We start from the raw sequence: 24,040 nt of genomic DNA on the forward strand, positions 1-24,040 counted from the left end.
CAGGGAATTGCAGATTTTACTGAATATTTTAATCAAATGCTAAATCGATGGTTAGTGGCACATAGTATTTAGTTGTTGGACATCCAGCATCTTTGATGCAAGATTTGTTTTATGTGAACCCATTCCTGGGTTGTGAGTTATCTCAGTTCATTGTTTTGATAATTTCTTTCTCGAGAATGTCATATATAATACCACCACACAGAAAACCACTCTTCAGACAGAAAAAAAAAAAATCCAAACAAAGCTCTCCGTGGAATCTTGGCTGAAGCTATTTGCAATAGACAAAGAAGAACTTTCTTTTGCATAACAAAGCATCATTTCCAAGATTTAATTTTGTCATTGCTTTTCATTTTCTATAAAGACAGCTTGATACAAAAGGTCACGGTATCAGCAAAAACGTAGACAGATTTTTGCTGAATGACATAAACCTGTCAGAATGCTGAGCTTTGATGTTCCATTAAGTGGTCGATGTAGATTACTGACTTTTGGCTAAATGCTACTCAACCAGATAAGGTCAATACCTGTTAGTTCATTGGTGGAATAATTAATCAATCAATACAGGATGCTTGGAGTCAGGGAGAATTATTGCCAGGCTTGTATCTCTGGCTTTGGTCACAGAAATTATTTAAAAACATCCTTGCAACATTAACCCCCTCTGTGCAGGATTTATTGTAACTTGATGTCTAGAGAGAAAAGGAGGAAAAGCTGCCAGTGAACAGCACTCCTTGTAACCTCAAGCTCCCCAGAAGGAAAAGCTTCTAACAAGCTGAGAGCATCATCACGTCTTCTTCCCTTCACATCACCGCGCTCTGCTTGTAAAATAATTGCATGCAATTTTTCTATTTTACAGTTGGACCACATGACTCCCTGTCCTTTTGCAAAGCATCTCACCCCTCCCCCAGACTGCCTGGCTGAAGGCTGGAACTGCTCACCTTTAAACATCTCAGCCAGAGGCTTTTATGGTGGCTGCTTGAGATATTTCCTAAGAGCTGAGAAAAAAAATAATCCATCTAGTTCACAGAGAAATTCTCTCTCCTCACCATTTCCTATGCAGCCCTAGCTTTCCCTTCTTAGAAACGCAGAAGGAAGGAATTCTTTGAACTTTCAGGGGTATATGTGTGTCGTGATTTCTTTAATGTGTGCCTTTGGAATAGTTTATACCTACTGAAGAAAGGCACTTGCTGCTTATTTCTTGCTTCTGGTTCTCTGCTGTAAAAACATGTTTTCAGACTATTTCTATTTCCATTTAAAATTATATATTATTAGTATTTATGTATGTATGTATGTATGTATGTATGTGTGTATGTATATATGTATGTAAAACCACAGGCCATGATGTACGTGTGTGTGTGTGAGAGAGAGAGAGAGAAAGAGAGAGAGAGAGAGAGAGAGAGAGAGACAGAGAGACAGAGAGACAGAGAGACACAGAGACACAGAGAGAGAGAGATTAGAGAACAACTTTATAGAGTCAGTAGAGAAATCCACACACACACACACACACACACACACACACACACACACACACAAAATGGAGGAGCAGATTCTGCTGCCCCACGGCCTGCCCTGTGTAAGCAAGCAAAGTAATTCTCTCAGTCATTTTCTCTTACTGGCAGGCTGCAATTTGTGGTTTACAAAGAAAAGGACCAATTATTTTATTATTTATCTTTAAAAGTGACCTTATAAAAAAACTTAAAAGAACCACGAATATAAACTTTTAAATTAAAAAAGTTATTACTTCTACTTTAAACCCTCAGGGTGCATATCTACCTATTACCAGTTTTTTAATTAAATAATATCAGGAAGCTGAGGGCAAAAAATAAAAAAATGGGCACAAGAAATTAATCATCGCCTTGATCAATGGCCCAGTTTCAGTAAAAGACTCAGAGCAGCCAGTGCTAGGGGAGAAAAAAAAAGTTGTATGGGGTGTGTGTGTGTGTGTGTGTGTGTGTGTGTGTGTGTGTGTGTGTGGTTTTGCAGGGGGGCGGTGCCTCTGTGAGGAACTGGCCTCCTGAGTTCTTCTGCCAGGCCTGGCCTTCTGGCACAACCAACAGCACAGCCTGTCCCTGAACCCCTCCCCCTAAGATCACATGAACACTTTAGAAACAAAGACACACAGCCCTGACCTGGGAGTTGGCACTCCCCCACTGACCACCACCCAGTCACATCCTGAGGGCCTCGAGGGAAGGTAGCAGCTTTCACTCCGGCTCTGTCTAGGCTGCCCTTGGCCTTATAAACTTCCCACTCCCATCATGCCCTGGGATCCAAGCTCAGGGGAGGAAGCAGACAACTCTGGCTGTTGTGCAGATTTGCAGCTGGAGCTACCCCCAAGTATCAAGTTAGAGATTCTGGGACTTTCTGTCCCCACCCTGGCCATTCCTCAGTCCAGCTTTACCAATTCTGTTTCCTCTCTGATGTTACCCTGATCCAGTTAAAGTGAGTCCCTCTGTCTGTCCAGAGCGTCCTTCTAGGCTTCTGGCTAGGCTCTTCCCATTCTTAGACCTCCATGGGGATCCCTCCTGAACAGGCTTAGGTTTCTACTCACTTTAGCTGCCCCTAAGCCCAAGGAGAGGCTTCTGGCCCTGCATCTGACACAGTGCTCTCCAACCCTCTGACAGCTGACTGACAGGCTCTCTCAGATCACAGACTTCCTCTCTCTCACTTGTGCTGGGCTGAGCCTGACACCCAGAAAGGCAGAAGAGAGCAGATGTAGGAAGGAGAGTCACAAGTTTGAGGCCAGGCTAAGCTACATAGTGAGGCCCTGTCTCAAAAACCTTAGAGAGAGAGAGAGAGAGAGAGAGAGAGAGAGAGAGAGAGAATGAATTTGGGATAGGATAAGGAAGAAAAAGAAATCAAGACATTAACCTGTAGGACACGCTGAGGCACACTGAATGTGACGGCAGATTTATTCCAATGTCAGCACAAATCTTTGATTCTCACTGCCCAGAAACAGTGTCCCTAAATTGCAGGGCCTGGGTCTCACAGGGGGGAAAGAACAAGCAGGATGGGTAGCAAGCCCCCCCCCAGCAGTCTATAGGTGGTGCCAGGGAGATAACCTCAGCTACCCGCAGGCTCAGACAGAAGGATCCCAAGTTCAAGGATGGCCTGGGTTCCTTGGGAGTGCAAAGCCGTCTTGGACAACTTAGTGAGGCCTATCTCAAAATGAGAGGTAGGATAAAGTTGGGGATGTAGATCAGGGGGTGAAGCTCCTGCTTAGCCTGTGTGAAACCTGGATTCCAGCCTCAGAGCAGGTCTGGGGAGCAGTCACGGTTGATCAGAGAAGGTTCACACTGGAACTATTACCTCTGCCAAGTCAGGGGTCCTCAGAACCCGCTGCACTGCTGTGGAGTAACAGTGACTGAGTTTTCCTGCTTCTTGTCATGTGACCTCATCCTTATGGTGTTTAAATCCTTTCTCATGTACATATGTTTCATCTGGGAGGCTCTTAGCTCCACTTGGCCAGACTGCATGGCCATGTTCTCTTGACTTCTAGCCCCTGGTGGCTTCTTCCTCCTTGACCCCAAGCCCTTGAAACCTAATCCTCACCTATGACTCTTCTGCCCAGCTATTGGCTGTTGGCATCTTTATTCGCCAACCAGAAATAAGTTGGGACAAGGTCACATGGTATCAGTGCAGACTCCTTATCTCTGGGGCAACCAGCCTTGGGGCCCAGTATTAACATTAGCATACAGGCAGCATTGGGCCAACCCACTACATAGTCACATTTTAATATTTTTTAAGATTTATCTTATTTATATGAGTACACTGTTGCTGTCTTCAGACACACCAGAAGAGGACATTGGATTGCGTTACAGACAGTTGTGAGCCACCATGTGGGTGCTGGGAATTGAACTCAGGACCTCTGGAAGAACAGTCAGTGCCCTTAACCACTGAGCCATCTCTCCAGCCCCAAGTATTCACATTCATATTCACATTTTAGAGAGGTGGTGGTGTCTTTCCTTCTGGCACTGGGGCAGCAGAGGTAGGAAGATCACTATGAGTCTGAGGCTGGCCTGATCTACAGAGCAAGTTCCAGGACACCTGTCTCCTAAATAAAACCCACATGTTTTATATAATTGCTTTTACTTTTTAATATTTTATATAGAGCCTTTCATGTTATGTTTCTACACATTTATAGCTATGCACACAAAATATTCACGACTACATAAAATACCCAATAATGGGGTTGTGTGTGATAAAGTTCTGAGTGATATGCAAACACCCCTCCTAGTGTGATATAGAAAACCTACCAGGAAAAAGAGGGCAGGCAGGCAGGGTGTGGAGATCTTGCCTGAGCCTCTGGATCACATGATCACATGGTGAAGAGTTTGCGGCCCAAAGCTGGCAGTTTTCATGGTAAAGGACTGGTTGGAACCCACCTGTGCCTGGCCAAGGAAGGACTGAGGCAGGAGGCTTGGTGCTTGACATCCCATTTCCTCATTAGGTAGGGCATGAGTTTCTACAGAAAAGCTATAGATGGACTAAGCTGAGCCCAGGAAGGTCAGAGCATAACCCTTGCCCCTGGCAGCTTTTGCCTCCTCCCGGCCTTCTGCAGGGGAAAAATCAAGTGCATGAGGCTCTGTCTCCCTGCGGGTGAAGCTGGCTGTCTCCCTTGGGGCAGCGTTAGGGCTGCTTTGGGCCCTCCCTAAAATGCTCTCACTCCACCAGGAAATTGTGGAAAATCCAGAATTCATTCTTGGAGGGGCCACCAGGACCGACATTTGCCAAGGGGAACTGGGTAAGTAGAGAGGAGAGGGAATGCCCAGGGGTCACACTTAGGTGCCACCAGAGCCAGAGCCATGCAGGCCCCTGAGGATCAGGATACGGGGCTGGCAGAACAAGACCACCACCTGGCCCTCTCCCCCCTAGTTTGCAGTGCCTTCCCTGCATAGAGTCCAGAGGCCTCTCTACCCTGGGGCACTCCTGCTTTTCTGGTAACATTGTGTTCCCAGAGAGGTGAGCCTCCCCTAAAAGCAGCACCTGATTCAGAGGCTCCCAACCCTTTGACTGCGCAATGGTGGCTTACAGTTTTATAGCTCAGTGATGCCTACCCCGTGAGCCTGTTCCCTGCCATGTCCTCTCCCTAAGATTACACACTTCTGCTCCTTTTTCCAGTTGCCTTCCCAATGTTGCATATGAGGCAAGGGAACCAAGCAGTCTGTCCAAGGTCACAAATGACAGATGGGCAGTCAGATTGCAAAACCATATTGGCCACAGAGACCGTGGTTCTAGCCAGCACACACTAGTAGCTTTCATGCTCAAAGAATTTCTCCTACAAGGGTTTCTGGGGACCTAACAGCAACATTGAGAATTAGGCTAAAGCTTGGCAAAGTGGGGCTGGAGAGATGGCTCAGTGATTAAGAGCACCGACTGCTCTTCCAGAGGTCCTGAGTTCAGTTCCCAGCAAGCACATGGTGACTGACAACCATCTGTAATGCAATCCAATGTCCTCTTCTCGTGTGTCAGAAGACAGTGACAGTGTACTTATATATAATAAATAAATAAATCTTTTTAAAAAAAAAAACACCTGGGTAAAGCTTACTCTTACTGAATCTGAAAACACAAAGCAAACAAACAAATGCTACACTGTAGAATGTGCTACAGAAGAAAGCATATTGTTTAGACTGAGCTACCCAGAGCCCAGGCTAACACTGTGGTCACTGCAGTTAGAACAGATTATCTGGAATCTCAGTGAGAATCCAAGTTGTCTTTACATAGAATAACAAAGTCAGCTTCCCAATCTGGTGACAGTTAACTAGGTTGAGGAAGGAAGGAAGGAAGGAAGGAAGGAAGGATGGAAGGAAATAAGGAAAAGATATGCAGATGATAGATTGAAGACAGATAATAGTTAATAGTCAATAGATGATGTATAGATGATGGACGACAGAAGACAGATAAATTGAAGACATAATATATAGAGATTATAAAAGATGGATCATATATAATAAATAGCTAAATGGTGATAGATGGTATGTAACAGATATGTATGATTGATAATACAGATAGATGATAGAAAGATTGATAGATAGACCATCAAAAGTCAGTAGATCATGCCAAATAGACAGATATGATATATGGTTGACAGGTGGTAGATACTACAATTGATACATGAATGGTTCGAGGATGGCCAATGGATGGATAGAAGAATGTGGGTGGGTGGATGATGCATGAGTAGATTAGGGATGGGTGGGTGGATGGATGGGTGGATGGGTGGGTGGATGGATGGGTGGGTGGATGGGTGGGTGGATGGATGGGTGGGTGGGTGGGTGGGTGGGTGGGTGGATGGATGGGTGGGTGGGTGGATGGATGGATGGATGGATAGATGGGTGGGTGGGTGGGTGGATGGGTGGATGGATGGGTGGGTGGGTGGATGGGTGGATGGATAGATGATAGGTGGGTGGATGGGTGGGTGGGTGGGTGGATGGATTGGTGGGTGGATGGGTGTGTGGGTGGGTGGATGGATGGATGGGTGGGTGTGTGGGTAGGTGGGTGGATGGATGGATGGGTGGATGGATGGATGGGTGAGCAGATGATGTACAAAGATATATGGATGGCTGTGTAATAGATGGCTAGATGGATGATGGGTGGGTGGATGAGCGGATAGAGAATTGATATTAGTCCAAGGCCAGTCTAGGCTATAGGCTGAGGTCTAGGACAGCCTGTCTACTGAATGAGACCCTGTCATAAAAGACCAGGGGGGGAGTGGAGAATGAAAGAAGGAAGAGAAGGAGGAAGGAAAGGAGAGATGGAAGGAGGGAGGGAGAAAGGAAGGAAGCATGAAGGAAGAAGGAAAGAAAGAAGAAGGGAAGCAAAGAAGCCTCCTCGGAGCTGCTGCTTCCCATGGCTGAACCAAGCCTGGTCTGGGAGAGGCAGTAGCCAGGACTGCGACAGGCATCACTGAGTTGTTCCTGAGACCCTTCCCCACCCACTGTCGTAGAGCGACTGAGACACATCATGTATCCCTTGTCCTCTGAGACCTTATGAAAATGAGATGAAGTGAACCCTGTGTCTGAAACCAGTTAGTAAATATTGTCACAGTATCCAGGAGGCAACCACAGAGCGTGGTGGAAAAGCAGGCTGGACAGGCAGAGGGGACAGACAGACAGAGGGACAGAGGTATTTGCTACCACAGAGGAGGCTTCACACCCTTCAGGCACTGCTTTTTCCTGGGAATCAGTGTGATACTTATGTGACCTTCCCTCTGCAGGAGACTGCTGGCTCCTGGCGGCCATTGCCTCCCTAACCCTCAACCAGAAAGCACTGGCCAGGGTGGTTCCCCAGGACCAAGGATTTGGTTCTGGCTATGCTGGGATATTTCATTTCCAGGTAAGGGAAACTTGAGTCCTTGGGTTTGTTTGCAATGGAAGGTGGCCCAGAAGATACTGTGTACAGCTCTGTGCTGTTGACAACCCCAGAGGCTATATGACACGGTGGTGCCAAACCATGTGGGAATCTTCCTGGGACATCCAGAGGCAGCAAGCAAGAGGAAAGGAAAGCATATGTTATCCCCAGGGAAACATGGCAGCTCCCTTGGGGAGCCAGAGCTCTGCTCATAAGGGAAGTGGCTCCCTCAGTGAGGAAGTACAGGACAGAGAAATCAAACATAAACCTGAGAAACACAGCTGTAGACAAACAGCTATGAGCTTTGTATGACTGAGCTGTACAGTGAGACTTGACCCTGCCGTGCTCTTGCTTCCTTTGCCTGTCTCTCTCCACCTACATCAACACACATACCTGTACTCATAAACACACATGTATCCTCATGCCTGTGCAAGCGCACACATGATTCTATGCATGTATGCAATGCACATTTTTACATTATCACACCTATGGACTCATACACAGAACACCCACATAAATGTGCTAAGTCACATATATGTACACACATATATGCATGTGTATGCCTATGTATATGCCTATGTGTATATATATGTATGTGTATGTATAGCATGTATATATGTATAGTATATGTGTATATATAGTATATGTATATATATAGTATGTGTATGTGTATGTATAGTATGTGTGTATAGTATGTGTGTGTGGTATGTGTATAGTACATGTCTCTCTGTGTATAGTATACATGTATATGTGTGTATGTGTGTATAGTATATGTAGATATATGTGTCTGTGTGTATAATATGTATATGTATATTATATGTATGTGTATATGTGTTATGTATATGTGTATAAACTATCTTTAGTATATGCATAGTATGTGTATGTATGTGTATATAGACTGTATATGTATGTGTATACTAAGTGTATATGTGTAGTATATGTATGTGTGTGTATGTGTGTGTGTATATGTGTGTGTGTATATTCACATATCCATATACACACATTCTGTCCCACACTTGCACATTCACAGATGAACTCACCCACTGTTGTAGTTTCCTTCTTTCTGTCTCTGTGATAAAACACTTGGATGGAAAGTAACTTAAGGGAGGAAAAGGTTTGTTTGGCTTACAGTTTCATAAGTTGTCCTTAATTTATAAGGAACTCATATTTAAGAATGATTCATTTTCATCACTGAGGGGAAGTCAGGCCAGGAACTCGAGCAGAAACCACAGAGGAGTGCTTGCTGTTCACTCACCGGCTCACACTAGCTTTCTGATGCCGCCCAGGACTCTGCTGAAGGCAGTGCCGTCCACAGCCAATGGAGCTCTCCCCATTAGTCAGTCAAGACAACTCAGACACGGGCGCGGGTCACCCCGATCTGAGCAATTCCTCTGCTCTTAGATGACTCTGAGCTCCATCAGGTTGACAGCTGATACTAACTGTGACACCCACGTGATGCACATTTAAATGTACACACTCACATATACATGCACATAAACACATACCTCATACATGTACATGAACATACACATTCAGGCTCATAACTATATGCATGTATATAGATTTTCATGCCCCCACACACACGCTCACGCATGCAAACACCCAGACTCTCAGGTGTGTTACCCATATGCCCCTCACTTCTGCAAGCATGGCACACAGGAAAACCAAATTCAAACACATTTGTGTTGAGGCTCCACTTCTGTGGGTTGGGAAATTCGGGCGAGTAAGAGGTCAAAGCTGGATGAAAGCATGAATGCAGACTTCGTGTGAACAGAGCTAAGCTCATATCCACCCTCCCACGTCCGCCCACTAACCTGGTGCCCTGTGGAGAAAAGCATTAGCTCAGAGCACGGCTGTCTACTGTGACTTCTCCTTACCTACCCACCTCCATTGTCACAGTCCTGGAACTGATTTTTATGATGGGTCCACTGAGCCCTGCTGTGACACGTGGGTTACCCTGCTATGAGACCCAGATGGCCTTGTCCTTGCAGCCCTGATGTGGCACCTGATGAGCTTTTCCTTGGAGCTCAAGGGCAGTTTGCTCAGGGTTGGAAGAACCATGGAGTTAGCATTTGCCGCTGGACCCACAGCTCCGTGTGACTCACCCTTGTCACCATGTTTGCCCTGGGCACTAGTTCTGGCAGCACAGTGAATGGCTGGACGTCGTGATCGATGACCGCCTGCCCACCTTCAGGGATCGCCTGGTCTTCCTCCACTCGGCTGACCACAATGAGTTCTGGAGCGCACTGCTGGAGAAAGCCTATGCCAAGTGAGTGGGGCTCCCTCCCTTGCTCCTAGAAGCCTGGACTCATCCCCTCACAGGGATGTTTGATGGAGAGACTGGGATGCAATCGGTTGGGAAGAATGGTTGCTACCTGTCAGGGATTTGGATACTAAGCCACTCTTACGAGATGACCTAGACACTTCCAGCTTCAAACATGGTGGCCATGTTTCCTGTCTCCCTGACTCACGGATCTGGCCTTGGCAATGCTGGCAGGGGAGATGCTAGGAGGAAGGAGGGCCCCTGGCTGTGCCCACATGGGACAATGGTTCTTCAGGTCTTATACCAGGATTTGCCACAGCTCAGGTGTGTGGCATGCCAGTGAAAAGACAGCAGCTGTCCCCAAGTGTTCATTTTCTTCCTTTTAAAATTTGTTAGGAAACATTCAAGACATTCGCCATCATAACATTTTGAGGGCATAGTTCAATGGCATTAACACACTTGTCTGCCATGTGACCAACTACAGCACCCACCCTCAGAAGTGGTCACTTTGCAAAAGTAAAACCCAGTCCCTAATAGACAGTGGAGCCCATCCCTCTCCTCCAGTCCCCTCTTCTTCCTGTCTCTGTGGTTAGACCAGTCTAGCAACTTCACACAAATTAGCAGTCATTTCTTTTTAAACATTCACTTAATTATTTATTATATATGAGCACACTGTCACTGTCCCCAGACACACCAGAAGAGGCCATCTGATCTCATTACAGATGATTGTGAGCCACCACGTGGTTGCTGGGATTTGAACTCAGGACCTCTGGAAGAGCAGTCAGTGCTCTTAACCCTTGAGCCATCTCTGTAGCCCAGCAGGGTCATTTCTAATCCCTGGCCAAATGATCCCAATTCCTTCAGAACTCCAGTTCCAGCCTGCTAGTTATACTAAGTTCCAATCACATCAGAAATGTATAAAATAAAACTTGATTCAGTTTGGAAGACAGTGGATGCCTTGGTCACCCTCAAAACACATGTATGAGAGAATTAGACATGTACTCTGGAGCCTCATTCCAGTTCCAGGGAAAGACCCTGTCTCAGAAGAAGACTGATAGACCAGGACACTCAATGTCCTCCTCTGGCCCTTGTGCATGCACATAGATATATGCAGTCATACACAAACGTGAGTATACACCACAACTACTCACAGATTCACACACACATGCACACACACACGTGCATACACACACAGGAAGCTGGACATGGTGATGAATACCTATAACTGCAGCTCTGGGGAAGCTGAGGCAGAAGAATCGCCATAAGTTTGAGCTCAGCTTGGTCTACAAAACAAGTTTCAGGCTAGCCTGGGCTATATAGCAATACTATGTCTCAATTTTTTTTCTCGGGCTTGGTAACTTACTCCTACAATCCTAGAACTCGAAATTCTGAGACAGAAGGATTGCTAAGAGTTTGAAGCCAGTCTGGTCTATGAAGTGAGAGTCTGGCTCACACTCAGTCATATATATTCACATACACACACACACACACACACACACACACACACACACACACATCAAGATGAAGAAGCTGGGCATTGTGATTGATGCCTATAACCCCAGCTCTGAAGTAAGAAGATCACCATAAAACAACAATAAAAAATAATCTCAGTACTTCAGAGACTGAACAAATAAACAACTGAGCATTTAAACATCAAAAAAAAAAGTCTGTGAAGAAGATGGTGGGACTGGTGTGAGATGGTGACTCTCAGTATCAGCCCCGGCTGCTATTTGCTAATACCAGGCCTTGCCACCTGGCTCTTCCTCCCTGAGTCTGGCTGGTGCTCTGGGGACTGAGCAGACCCCGCACCTCATCCTGTTCTCCCAGTCCCTCAACCAATCTGCTCTTCTGTCTTCATAGGCTGAATGGGAGTTATGAGGCACTGAAGGGGGGCAGCGCCATTGAAGCCATGGAAGACTTCACTGGGGGTGTGGCTGAGCACTTCCAAATCCAAGAGGCACCAGAGGATTTCTATGAGATTCTGGAGAAGGCCTTGAAGCGTGGCTCCTTACTGGGCTGCTCCATAGATGTAAGTGGCTGGCCGGCCCATGTGAGCACCAACGGACAGAAATAGCAATCCAGAAGGGACATGAGTATCTGGAAGGTGGTCGTCTTTAATTAAAACACAAGTTGGTAGAACACTAACCTGGCATGCAGGCAGCCCTAGGGTCCAGCCCCAGAGCTGTATAAACCAGGCTACTGAAATATAACTGTTACTCCCGGCACCCAAGAGATAGCTGCAAGAGAGTCCTAAGCTCTAGGTCATCTTCCATTATAGGACAGAACAGGCTGGGGTACATGGGACTGTCTCAGACAAACAAGTCAGCACAAGCTCTTGTTAATGCCTGCTGAATTTCAGTGGGCAAATACACCTGCTGCCAAGTGGAAAGCCCCATATTGTCTAGAGCTAGAGTTGTCTGTCTCTCCCATCATGCCCAGGACTGCTTTCCCAGTACCACACCAACCAGGGCCCCAGCTGCCCTCAACACCAGTGCTGCCAGGCAGGATTCACCCCACCAAAGGGAATCCACCAGTGAGCTCTTCTGAAATGTGCTCCTTTTATTTCTATACTATGAAAAAAATCCACCAGAAAGAAAGCTACCAGGATTTTTTTTAATCCTCTAAATGCATAGAATACATAGAGAGATTAAAAAAAAATGTATGTCCTCTGTTTTTTGAAATCTATTCAAGTTTCCCCTTTCTTCTTTGGATTAGCTACAAAGATCTCTCTCTCTCTCTCTCTCTCTCTCTCTCTCTCTCTCTCTCTCTCTCGTGTGTGTGTGTGTGTGTGTGTGTGTGTGTGTGAATTAATCACTTTTGCTGCAGGTTCATATTCATGAACAAATCACATGTTACTAGGGAAAGTCTCTCCCCTGTGTGACTGAAGGTGTCATTCACTAAAACTATCACTGGGGTGGCTAGTTTCTGTTTGGGGTTAAAAAAGTAGACTCACTGCAATTGTGGGGGTCCCCCACCCTGGACAGATATTAGCTTTGCTGTGTATCGTTGATGAACCTATTAGGAGTCCTGCACTCCTAATTTCTAAGGCCTATATACATGGCTGCCCTTGAGAAACTGAGGGCTGGGATGTGCTGAGGTAGGCATGGGGCTGAGTCTGGGTCTGACACAGGGGAAGCTGGCCTGGATGATGGACCTGACTCTGCTCTTCCTCTGCTCTAGACCCTGAATGCCTCAGAATCTGAAGCCCGCACACCTTTTGGTCTCATTAAGGGCCATGCCTACACCGTGACTGGACTCGACCAGGTAGGGGGCAGGGCCTACTACAGGAAACAGAGGTGGGGGAACAAGACAACCCAGTCTTTAGATATGTTGTGCAGCAGAGGACGTCACACCTAACACGGGTGAGCTGCAGTAAGAAACAGCAGACAGGAGCCAGGGAGGAGGAGGGCGGCCCATGCACACACCAAGCTTGCCTTAGGGGGATTACAGATTTTGTGTATATAAATTAATTGTTTCTCAATTCTATAGCAGTCATATACATCCAGGGTTTTACAGAGAAACACAGCCATTACAAGAGCAAATTAATAAATATATACGCATATATACATGTATGTTTATTATGTACATAAATATGTATATTTGTTCTAAATGCATACAGATATGTATATCCATTATATAAGCACATGTTTATATAGATTTTGCATATTCACACACATATTCATGTTTTTATGTATATAAGCATATGCATACTCAGTTTATATAAGTATAAACACTTGAATTATATATGCAGGCACATATGTACATATTCATTATATAGATATGTACAATTATTATGTGAATGTATTAAGATTGCTCCTGTGTCTGTTCCTATCACACATGCTGAGACACCTGCTCACTTGAGTGTTCGTCTGAGGCCAGATCCTTCTGTTATTTCCAGCCCAGTGACTTCTCATCCTGGTCCACTTGCTTCTGCAACTGTCCATAGATAAGGTGCTTGCTCAATTCTGCATGTGAGATTTCACATAAGAGTTGACTTGTATGATTACAGAGATATGTGCCTCTAACCTCTGAGACTTGTTTTGTGTCGTTTTTTGTTTTGTTCTGTTTTGTTTGAGATAGAATCTCATGTACCCTAGACTGGCCTCAAACTTGTTACATAACTCAAGCCTGACCTTGAACTTTTGATCCCCTGATTCTACCACACAAGTGATACAAATATGAAACACTAATTGTGTGCCACCACACCTGGTTTATGGGATTCTGGGGATCAAACTCGGCTTTGTTGCATGCTAAGCGAACAGTCTACTAACAGAGCCACGCCCCCAGCCCACTTGACTTGTTCTTTCATGTCACAATTCCACTCTCATTCAGCATTTGACAGTAGACTGAGGGCTAAGATCTCTGGCTAGTTGATACTTTGTAACCTCTAAAACTTTCCTCAGAGTCTCCCTTCCCCATCCATTCCTCAGGAATACCCAACTTGTCTCCTCCTGGCTCAGGCTTATCCACACCAACAGCAAGAATCTTCCCTTGAGCAGCGCTAGCGAACGTTTATAGAGTATATAGTGAGCCCTGTCTCAGAAAAGCCAGAGGTGGGCACAGAGGGGGACATAAGTGTGCGCAGTACATCTTCACTGTGGTTTCCACAAGAGTGTGGATAGTGCTGGCTGTACATAGAGATGAACCCCCAGGTCTCATGAATGGCTAAAGGCATCATGCTTTTCACTCCATGTTTATTTGATGCATTTTCCTTTGAGGTAAACTTCCACGGCCAGAGAATCAAGCTCATCAGAGTCCGTAACCCTTGGGGCCAGGTGGAGTGGAATGGGCCATGGAGTGACAGGTCAGTGGCTCTGCTCCATTCCTGCTCTGTGTCCATTTAAAAACCAGAAGGACCTTGGCACGCTCCAGGCCACAGGCAGGCTGTGAGTTAGGGACATTCATGAACTGTGACCTCCAGCTGGGCTACTGTGTTCAGTTCCTTGTGACTGTCCCATAATGACCTATGAAGGGACTGCTTACCAACAGCACTTGGAAGTACACCTCCTAGCCACCATCTTGCTGGAGCCAGTGGTGAGCTGGCCTCATGTCCCTGGGCCCAGTGAACCTCACTAAAGAGGGTATGAGCCCCATGCCATACATATCTAGTTGGTGTGGCTCTGGGGAGGTGGAGCGCCCAGGCTGAACTATGGCTCTGTTCTCTCAGCTCTCCGGAGTGGCGCTCTGTGAGCCCGGAGGAGCAGAAGCATCTGGGTCACACTGCCCTTGATGACGGGGAGTTCTGGTAGCGCTATCCTTCCCATTTTTGTTTGAAATTGGGGTGCATGGGGCAATACCCACCATCCTTGTTCCCTTTCCTTCCTCATCCCATCCCCTCCCCCCTCTTTCTCCCTGTCTCCCTCTTCCTGGGGGGGGGGAACCCCTGGCTCTCTTCCTCCCCAAGAAGGGGGTTAGATGGTTGACTAGTGCCATCACCTGACACTCCGGTGCACCCATCCTCCCCTCTGCCTCAGGATGGCGTTTAAGGACTTCAAGACCCATTTTGACAAAGTGGAGATCTGCAATCTCACCCCTGATGCCCTGGAGGACAATGCCCTCCACAGGTGGGACGTGACCATCCACCAAGGAAGCTGGGTTCGTGGCTCCACAGCTGGTGGCTGTCGCAACTTCCTGGGTAGGTGGTCTCTCTGTCTCTCTTCCTCCTGTTCCCATATCCAATCTGTCTGGGGACATGGAAGGAGTAGTGTGTGTGGAGCTAGGGAGCAAAGTCCAGATGAACAGGGAGACAACGACTGAGCTGTAGGAGATGCTTGGGAAATACTCTGTTGTAAAGTTCAGGTGACATGCATAAGGTGAATGACAAGTCACACCAGGTTAGTGGGGAGAGGATCTGTTGTCCAACAGCACCTCCGAGAGAGGTGGGACAAGGGGTTGGAACCTTTAAAGGCTACGTGGGTGGTGACCAAGAAGTTGGAGGAAGTGCGAGGCAGGAGCTTGGAGGGTGTTGAGGATAAAGGAAGTAGGGTGAGAGGGCTGATGGGAAAAGGGAGGGAAGAGAGCACCTTTTCAGGATTAGAAGCAATCTGTGGAGGTGCCAGAGAGAGTGTTTGGGTCCTAAAAAATTTGTCTCTTGTAACTTTTTCCTTTGTGTTGGTGTTAGGTAGGTGTGTTCATACGTTTTATTTTTATTTTGTCTTTTTTTTTTTCCTGTGTTTATATGAGTGTAGAGACAAAGGAAAACCTCAGCTGTCACTCCTCCAATGTCACCCACCTTGTCTTTGAGACAGGGTCTCTCACTGGCCAGGAGCCTGTCAAGGAGGCTAGTCTGGCTGGGCAGTGAGCACCAGGTTGCCTGGCTCCACATCCCCAGCACTAAATACATGCTACAACACCTTGTGTTTCCATTTATCATGTTTATTCAGTGTGTGTGTGTGTGTGTGCGTGTGTGCGCGCGCGCGCGTGCGCACGCACGCACGTGCATTACACCTTTCATCAGTGCAGGTTAGGGAACAACTGCTGGGAGTTGGCTTTCTGCCTCCACCTTAGAGGTCCCAGGTCATCAGCCTTGACAGAAAATTCCTTTCTCTACTGAGCCATCTTGCTGAGCTTTTTGTTTGTTCTGTCGGTTGGGGGATTGGGGGTGGATTCTGAGGAATCGAACTCAGGTGCCAGCACAGCAAGTACCTTGACATCTGAGCTCTGACTTTGTTTTTGTTTTTTTAAAGGAAGTGATAGTAATTCTGCCCCTTTTCAAATTGCAGACACCTTCTGGACCAACCCGCAGATAAAGCTGTCCCTGGCGGAGACGGATGAGAACCAGGAGGGCTGCACTTTCCTGGCAGCCCTGATGCAGAAGGACCGCAGGAGGCTCAAGAGGTTTGGCGCCAACATGCTGACCATTGGCTATGCCATTTACCAGGTAGGGGACCTGCTGTTCTCAGCATCTTTGCAATGGCTTCTGGACCCTGTGTCATGATCAATAGACAATTGTCCAACTGAGCATGAAGAACAGAGTCATGTCTCTCTGGTGACCTCTGCTTTCTCTTGCAGTGTCCAGACAAGGACGGACACCTGAATAGGGACTTTTTCAGGTACCATGCCTCTCTGGCCCGAAGCAAGACATTCATCAACTTGAGAGAAGTCTCGGGGCGCTTCCAGCTGCCCCCGGGAGACTATATCCTCATCCCTAGCACCTTTGAGCCGCACCAGGAGGCTGACTTCTGCCTGAGAATCTTCTCTGAGAAGAGGGCTGTTACTCGGTGAGCTGTGGGGGTGCAGAGCCCTTCTCCCTCGTATGCAGCACACACCAATCAGGCCACTGGGAAGCCTAGTGGAGCTAGAACCCATCCTCCCCTCCCATCACCTGCTCAGGAAGTGAGATGGGAAGATAGACTTGCATCCCGAGCTCTTCAGATCCCTTCTCCGCACACCAGTGACGACCCATCTGCTCCTGGAGTCCTGTACATTGGGCCTCTTGGATTGAAGCCCTCCATGTCTCAGACCTGACTCTTAAGCATCTAGAGTCAGGGGTTCATATAGGGATGCCGGGCCTGTTTCCTCACATGATGGGGCAGTGACTATTGGGAGTTTCCAGAATCACACCATCTTTCAGCTTCCTCATGAGTGTGAACCATTTCACACTGCCACCTCACACCATGGAGTGTTAAATAAGGTCTTTTTAAAGGAACTCCTCCTGTTGCTAACATTTTCCACTGCTGTCAGTGACCTTGTGTATGGCACGGGGGTGATGCTTCACGATATAAAAACACACTTTTTTTTAATCCAAGGGAAAACCTCTGGGTCATGACCCCTTCAGGGTTTGAATGACCCTTTCACAGGGGTCACCTAAGATCACCAGAAAACAAATTATAACAGTAGCAAAATTACAGTTTTAAAGTAGCAACAAAAATAATTTTATGGTTGAAAGCCACTGAGTTAGAAAATTCTAGATATAAACCAAGAAGAAACCATGCACAGATCTGTCAAGAGGCCACCCACCCTACCTTTATGGGGCAAATGGGCTTTACAGAACGGGGCTGGTGGTGGGCAATGAGGGGCCCCAGTTGCGAAGCATGGTTGGGGTTCCCAGTATATGCACCATCAACAGAAGCAGTGAGGTCTTTACATTTCTCCCACTGTCTTAGTCAGGGTTTCTGTTCCTGCATAAACATCATGACCAAGAAGCAGGTTGGGGAGCAAAGGGTTTATTCAGCTTACACTTCCACATTGCTGTTCATCACCAAAGGAAGTCAGGACTGGAACCCAAGCAGGTCAGGAAGCAGGAGCTGATGCAGAGGCCATGGAGGGATGTCACTTACTGGCTTGCTTCCTCTGGCTTGCTCAGACTGCTTTCTTATAGAACCCAGGTCTATCAGCCTAGGGATGGCTCCACCCACAATGGGCTGGACCCTCCCACTTGATCACTAACTGAGAAAATACCTTACAGCTGGATCTCATGGAGGTATTTCCTCAACTGAGGCTTCTTTCTCTGTGATAACTCCAGCTTGTGTCAAGTTGACACAGAACCAGCCAGTACCACATTCCTTATACAAGTCAAGCATGGAATCTTCAGCATTCATCCTCACAGAATGCCTAGATAAGTCCAAGATGTACCCAGTACAAAACAGAACCAGGTGGCACCAACTGTTGTTCTCAATAAAAATCTCAAACGTTTGATTTTACCAATAAAGACGTGGGAGGCAGATGCTAGCTCAGAGAGGCAGAGAAAGCATCCAGCCAATCTTCCTCCTTAGACGATGTCCCAAAAGGAAAAACATGGCTCTTCCCCATGCTGTATCAAAACCTTTGGAATGGCCCTCCCTTCTACTTCCTCCATTCTTTCTCTTGACTTCCTTTCTCTCTCTCTCTCTCTCTCTCTCTCTCTCTCTCTCTCTCTCTTCCCTATATTCTCTCCCTGTTAACTGGTCACTTGCTTTGCCTCTTAACCTATGATTAACTTTATTTAATCCTGTTTACAAAAAACCCCAGAAAGCTCTTGTATTAATTTGTATGCCAGGGCTGAGCCATCCCAGAACTTGAAACAGATTTTTCCAATAAATAACACAGTCTTGGGGTTCACAGTGTAGTCAAATCCTGCAACAACCTACCCTAAGCCTCTTGCTTTCTATCCTACGTGAGGACTAAAAGTTGAGCCTTGATGGTTCCTCTATGAAGCAGAGCCCAAGCCTGCCCTGTGTTCGCTTCAGAGGGGACATGCGAAGCTGTGTCTGCTGGTGTGGCTGTGGAGCAGGCATTTCTGGAGGGTAGAGGGATACTACCATGTGTGCCCAGGGAAGGATGAGGGAGTGGATGGTGTCTTGGTCACTTTCCCCTGTTTCTGTGTTAAATACTCTGGGTGGAGCAATTTGAGGTTTTATTTTTAGCTAATAACTCCGGGCACGTGCCACGTTGGTGAGGCAATCAAGGCAGCGGGAGCTTGAAGCGTCTGGTCACATGGCATGTGTAGCCAAGAAGCAGTGAGAGATAAAGGCCGCTGCTTAGCCCGCTGTCCTTCAGAGCAGCTCAGGACCCAGCCCAAGAAGGATGAGCACTGAGCAGGCTGAACCGAATCTCCGAGGAAGCACACCTCCTCTGGAGGCGCTGCTTATAGGTTTTAGAGGCGCCATTATTCTGCAGTTTTCCCTGAGCACCCTCTTCAGAGTGCGTCAGGAAAAGAGGAGGCACTGATATATTCTTTGGCTTTCAATCACTGGATTGCAAGCTCCCTTGGGTTAAGGTCACCCCAGTCTCCCTCTCTCTGGCACACTGGACAGGGCTGAAAGTCTGGGGTGGGGGTTATTGACACAAAGGGGGGGATGAATGAGTGAACAGGTTCTGACAGGCTGTCTGTATGTAGCTCTAGTTCCGTGGGGTGCACATCTACAACTGAGGCCTGTGCTTTCTGCCACTGCAGGGACCTGGACGAGAACATAGACATTGACCTTCCTGAGGTGAGTCCTCTGCTGTGGCTATAGGAGATGAGGTTCCGCCGAAGGTTCTAGAACTCTTCTTCAAACCAACTCAAACTTGAATTCAGGGTTGGGCAGTGGTGGCTCAGACCTTTAACCCCAGCCCTTGGGAGGCAAAGGCAAGTAGATCGCTAAATGTTTTAGGCTAGCCTGGTCTATGGAGTGGGTGCCGGGATAGCTAGTTACACAGAGAAACCTTGCCTGGGGGTAGGGGGCGGGGAGGAGCTAAAGGAGGAAATCGAATTCAGGAGACGTATGACGTATGAACGTCATTGAGTTAGAATGGGGCAAACTGGAAAGAGGAAGGGGTCTAGCCTTAGAAGAGAGGAACTTATAAGGTCAAAAAGTGTTTAATATTCTTGAATCAAAAGATCATTGTGAAATCCAAAGCTGTATGATTGATATTGGATATCTGAGGGGTGGGGGAGACACACTCAGGGCTTCTGACACAGAACTTCCTGGGCAGCAGAAACCTGCTTGGGAAGCGCCTGCTGCTCTGTGCTGCCCCCTAGGGCCGAAGTTTTTAAATGGGCCAAAATCTACAGAAAGCAGAACACCTATTGTACGAGCCTTTTGCCTGCTTTGGGTCCTGGAGACTCTTGGAAGACGACTCTCCATCAAGAGAGATAATAGATCAGGGGATGTAGATCAAGCTGTCTGTCAGGCCCAGGAGCCCCCAGCCTTCACGGCTATGTCAAGTGACAGTTTCCACTCTGGCCGACGTGTGGTCACCCAAGCTGAACCAAGTTATTCATCTAGCTCTGAGAAAGGAGATGCGTTATGAGCCTGACCGGCCAGCTCTGTCTGTGTGACGGGGAAGGCCTCTGCTTTAACCCCCTACGTGAAAATCTCCAGAGCAGCTTGCTGCTGACCCCAGTACGGGGCATTTCCCATTCCTTCTGTTGTGTGGGACATGAGCCAGGCAGGGCCTCCCACGTGCTAAGGAAGACCTCTGCTGGCTTTCCCTTCAGAGACAGCGTGGTGTCCAATGTTTTCTGTTATTTATGTGAGAAAGCATGTGTCAGACTTCTCTCAGTGAGTCTTTCTCTGCCCTTTACACAGCCTTGACTCTTTCAGCTTCCCAAGCCGACTCCGCAGGAGGAGGAAACGGAAGAGGAGCGGCAGTTCCGGGCCCTGTTCCATCGAATTGCTGGTGAGGTAGGATGCACCCGCCTTGGTCTTCTCCGACCTCGACCCCTGCCCCGGCTGAGGGCCTGCTCAGGCTTCCCAGCAGAGGACAGTGATCATGAACAACAGCGTCTGCCCAAGCCCTCGTGGGCTTGTTGTAAAGCCAGCTCTGGTCTGGGAGCCTGAGCACCCACCCAGCTTGCCGACAAGTGTGGATCAATTCACCTCTGTTAGGGGTGGGACTAAGGTTAGGGGTGGGACTAAGGCTAGGGGTGGGACTAAGGTTAGGGGTGGGACTAAGGTTAGGGGTGGGACTAAGGTTAGGGGAGGGACTAAGGTTAGGGGTGGGACTAAGGTTAGGGGTGGGACTAAGATTAGGGTTAAGCAGATGAGCTCAGAACTGACTCAAAGATCCTTACTGTAGATCAGAAAGTCTTAAAGGGTGCAGTAACGGCGGACTCTGCCCCAAATCACAACTAGTAAAACCCTCTACAACGTTAAAATGCTACTCGGAGAGGCACTGTGAGGACCTCAAAAAGGAATCGCAGAGAACAACACACTTTCAGCCATTAGCATCAGCCGTTAGTGTTTGATTGGCAGCCCAGGGCCCCTGGGAAAAGATGGAGCACCTGCCCAATTCCCCATCCTTAATCTCCTACCCTGTTCCCCGCTTTGCTGAACATGGTTTCGAGGTGCACAGGCAATGCTGGGAAATGGGGTGAAACATCACCTAGCTCCAGGTCTAACGCCACCGCAGGTTACTTCCTTAGTGAAGACCTTAGTAGAAGGAGTCTGATAGATTAGCTCGTGCCAGACCCTAGTGACTTTATTACACTGCTCCCTTCTCCTGCCTGGGGCTCCTGGATTGGAAGGGGCAGCCTGGAGAGGTGAGCTCACACTTAGAGGACAACATCTGCTCGTCACCTCGCAGATTCTGCTGCGAACAAGTGGGGCAGGGCACTCTGGTGGAGTGACGGAGTGCCACCTGAATCTACATCTGGGCAAAGGGTGACAGGGAATGGGGGTTGGGGGAGCCCCAGAGTCAAATGATCTACCCGAGGATTCCAGAGGTGATGGGCTGGCTCCACATCATGATAGCTGTGAGCCCTTGAGCAGAGGCGTGAAGCAGAGACAGAAGTCACTGGGAGAGGTTCAGCAACCAAACAAAAGCCCGAACCCAAGTAAAGTTCTACCTGCTTGATCCTGTCCTGCCCCCTACCAATCTGGGCGGCTGGCTGTGTAGCTCCAGGCCTGGAAGCTTCAGCAATAGAGCTGACTGGCATATGGTATAAAAAAACCAACTGTGACCCTGTTCACGTGAGTTAGTTCAACCCCCGGGGTATACAGAGGAGCTAGCCAGATCTCCTTGTGAATAAAAACCACTTAAGTAGCTGGGTGTGCTGGCTTGGGTCTCTCATCAGGGAGGCTGAGACAGGAAGAGTTGCAGTGAATTTTGGGCTAGTCTGGGCTACAGAGTGAGACCTGGTCTTAAAAAACTAAACAAGGCAAGATGGCTCAGGGAGTTTGAGCGCTTGCCATGCAAGCCTGGTGACATCGGTTTGATCCTCAGAACCCAGGTAAAGGTGAGGAGAGAACCAACTCCACGAAGTTGTACTCTGACCTACATACCCACAGGCACACACACATCACACATTACACACAGCATACACACACAAACCACACACCACACACACAAACCACACACCTTATACACTCACACAACACACACACACACACTGAACAGCCCGAGCAGCCTACGTCTGTGGGCTCCCTTCCATGGCCCTAGTAAGACCTGAGTGCATCTCTCACCAGCCGTTTCTTACGATTCCAAGATTCACCCCTGGTTTTAAATGAACCAGGGAACCATGTCTTCTGTCTTCTGTCTTGAATAGGAGGCTAGACCCCAGTATGTCTTTTCTGTTCTCTAGGTACTCCTGTGGAGAGGTGTGAGGACCTTCTTGCTCTCCAAAGGTCTTTTGGCTCTTTGACATCTCTGACAGCTTTTGAAGCACTCTCGGAGACTACCGCATCTTTATGGGAATAGGCAGCTTGCCTTCCCCTTTCCTTAGTCTTTCCAGGTTGCTGTCTCTTCTGGGGTGGTCTGCCCTTTCCCAAGAAGCCAGTGGCTTACAGCTCAGCTCCCAGCAGTGTCCCCAGGGTCATAGTCTCCCAGGAGCCAAGTGAAGTTTAGAATTGTCAAAGATCATAAAGAACACTTTGTCCCCTCCACAGGACATGGAGGTGTCGGCCGAGGAGCTTGAATACGTTCTGAATGCTGTTCTGCAAAAGAGTAAGTACCATTCCCACAGATAACAGTGCTCCCTGGAGAGAAAGAGTGACCACCTGTCAGGGCTCTCCTGGGCTCTGCTCCTGGGACCATGGCTGACATGTATGTAGACTGTAGAATTTGGTCTCAAGCTCTCCATTGATGGTACCGTCTCCCTAGCCCTTGCTTTCTTTTGAGACAGGGTCTGGCTAAATGCCTAGACTGGCCTCAAATTTATATTTTTCCAGCCCCAAAATCTTGAGTGCTAAGAGTACTAGCATGGGGCACACCCAACTACCTCAGTGTTTTTGAGGTTCCACCAACTGTGGATGAATATCAAATTTCTTCAGCAATTTTGGGGCAGGGGTTATGTTTTGTTTGAAACCAGGTCTCACGTGGGCCTTGGCTACCCTGGAGCTTGCTGTGCTGCAAACCAGGCTGGCCTCAAAGTTGCTACCTGGCTCTGGCATCTTAGTGTTGGGATTACAAGCATGAGCCACAACATTCATCTCTTTAGCAATTTAAAAGCCTGCCCACTGAACTTTATTAGATAGTCATTGAAGTGCACTTGGGAGATAATAGAATATTTTATGATTATAATCTATCATTTTAATATTTCTGACTGGCCATTTATATAATCTCTCTCTCTCTCTCTCTCTCTCTCTCTCTCTCTCTCTCTCTCTCTCTCTCTCTGAGACAAGGTTTCTTTGTGTAGCCCTGGCTATCCCAAAACTTGTTCTGTAGTCCAGGCTGGCCTCAAACTCAGAGATCCTCCTGCCTCTGCCCCTCTAAGTGCTGTCTGGCATAACTTCTAAATAATATTTGTAGTTATAACCAGGATGGTGACTGGGCTGGAGAAACGGTTCAGTGGTTAAGGGTACTTGCTGCTCTTGCAGAGGGCCAGACTTGGGTTCCCAGTAGACCAGAGTTGAACTGTTCATAATCTCCTGTAACTCCAGCTCTGGGGGATCTGATAGCCCTTTCCGCCTCCACAGGCACCTGAGCACACACATACACAAACAAACCATGTACACACAAATTTAAAGAAAACAAATCTTTAATAGGCAGGCATATGGTAAAACCTCGGGGTTCCCTAATGCTAAAGTAAATACAGGG

The 24,040-nt window shown here is 47.6% G+C and overlaps 1 protein-coding gene across 3 annotated transcripts in view; it reads left to right on the forward strand.

The window, feature by feature from the left end:
* The window catches only part of CAPN9 (calpain 9), a gene marked incomplete at both ends in the record, with an annotated part of 33,453 nt that overhangs the window by 3,660 nt on the left and 5,753 nt on the right, over window positions 1–24,040 (forward strand). The window contains 13 exons of one of the 3 annotated variants that reach the window (XM_080937239.1): window positions 4,666–4,735; window positions 7,205–7,323; window positions 9,474–9,607; window positions 11,462–11,630; window positions 12,782–12,865; window positions 14,320–14,405; window positions 14,769–14,846; window positions 15,076–15,236; window positions 16,324–16,481; window positions 16,613–16,821; window positions 19,476–19,512; window positions 20,608–20,688; window positions 22,891–22,948. In XM_080937239.1, the coding sequence (XP_080793365.1) occupies window positions 4,666–4,735; window positions 7,205–7,323; window positions 9,474–9,607; window positions 11,462–11,630; window positions 12,782–12,865; window positions 14,320–14,405; window positions 14,769–14,846; window positions 15,076–15,236; window positions 16,324–16,481; window positions 16,613–16,821; window positions 19,476–19,512; window positions 20,608–20,688; window positions 22,891–22,948 (1,444 nt within the window). The remainder of the gene's footprint in view (window positions 1–4,665; window positions 4,736–7,204; window positions 7,324–9,473; window positions 9,608–11,461; window positions 11,631–12,781; window positions 12,866–14,319; window positions 14,406–14,768; window positions 14,847–15,075; window positions 15,237–16,323; window positions 16,482–16,612; window positions 16,822–19,475; window positions 19,513–20,607; window positions 20,689–22,890; window positions 22,949–24,040) is intronic. The other 2 variants (XM_080937240.1, XM_080937241.1) reach the window with 2 other exon arrangements.

Source organism: Micromys minutus (assembly GCF_963924665.1).
Source record: "Micromys minutus genome assembly, chromosome: 24".
NCBI classification, from domain to species: Eukaryota; Metazoa; Chordata; class Mammalia; order Rodentia; family Muridae; genus Micromys; species Micromys minutus.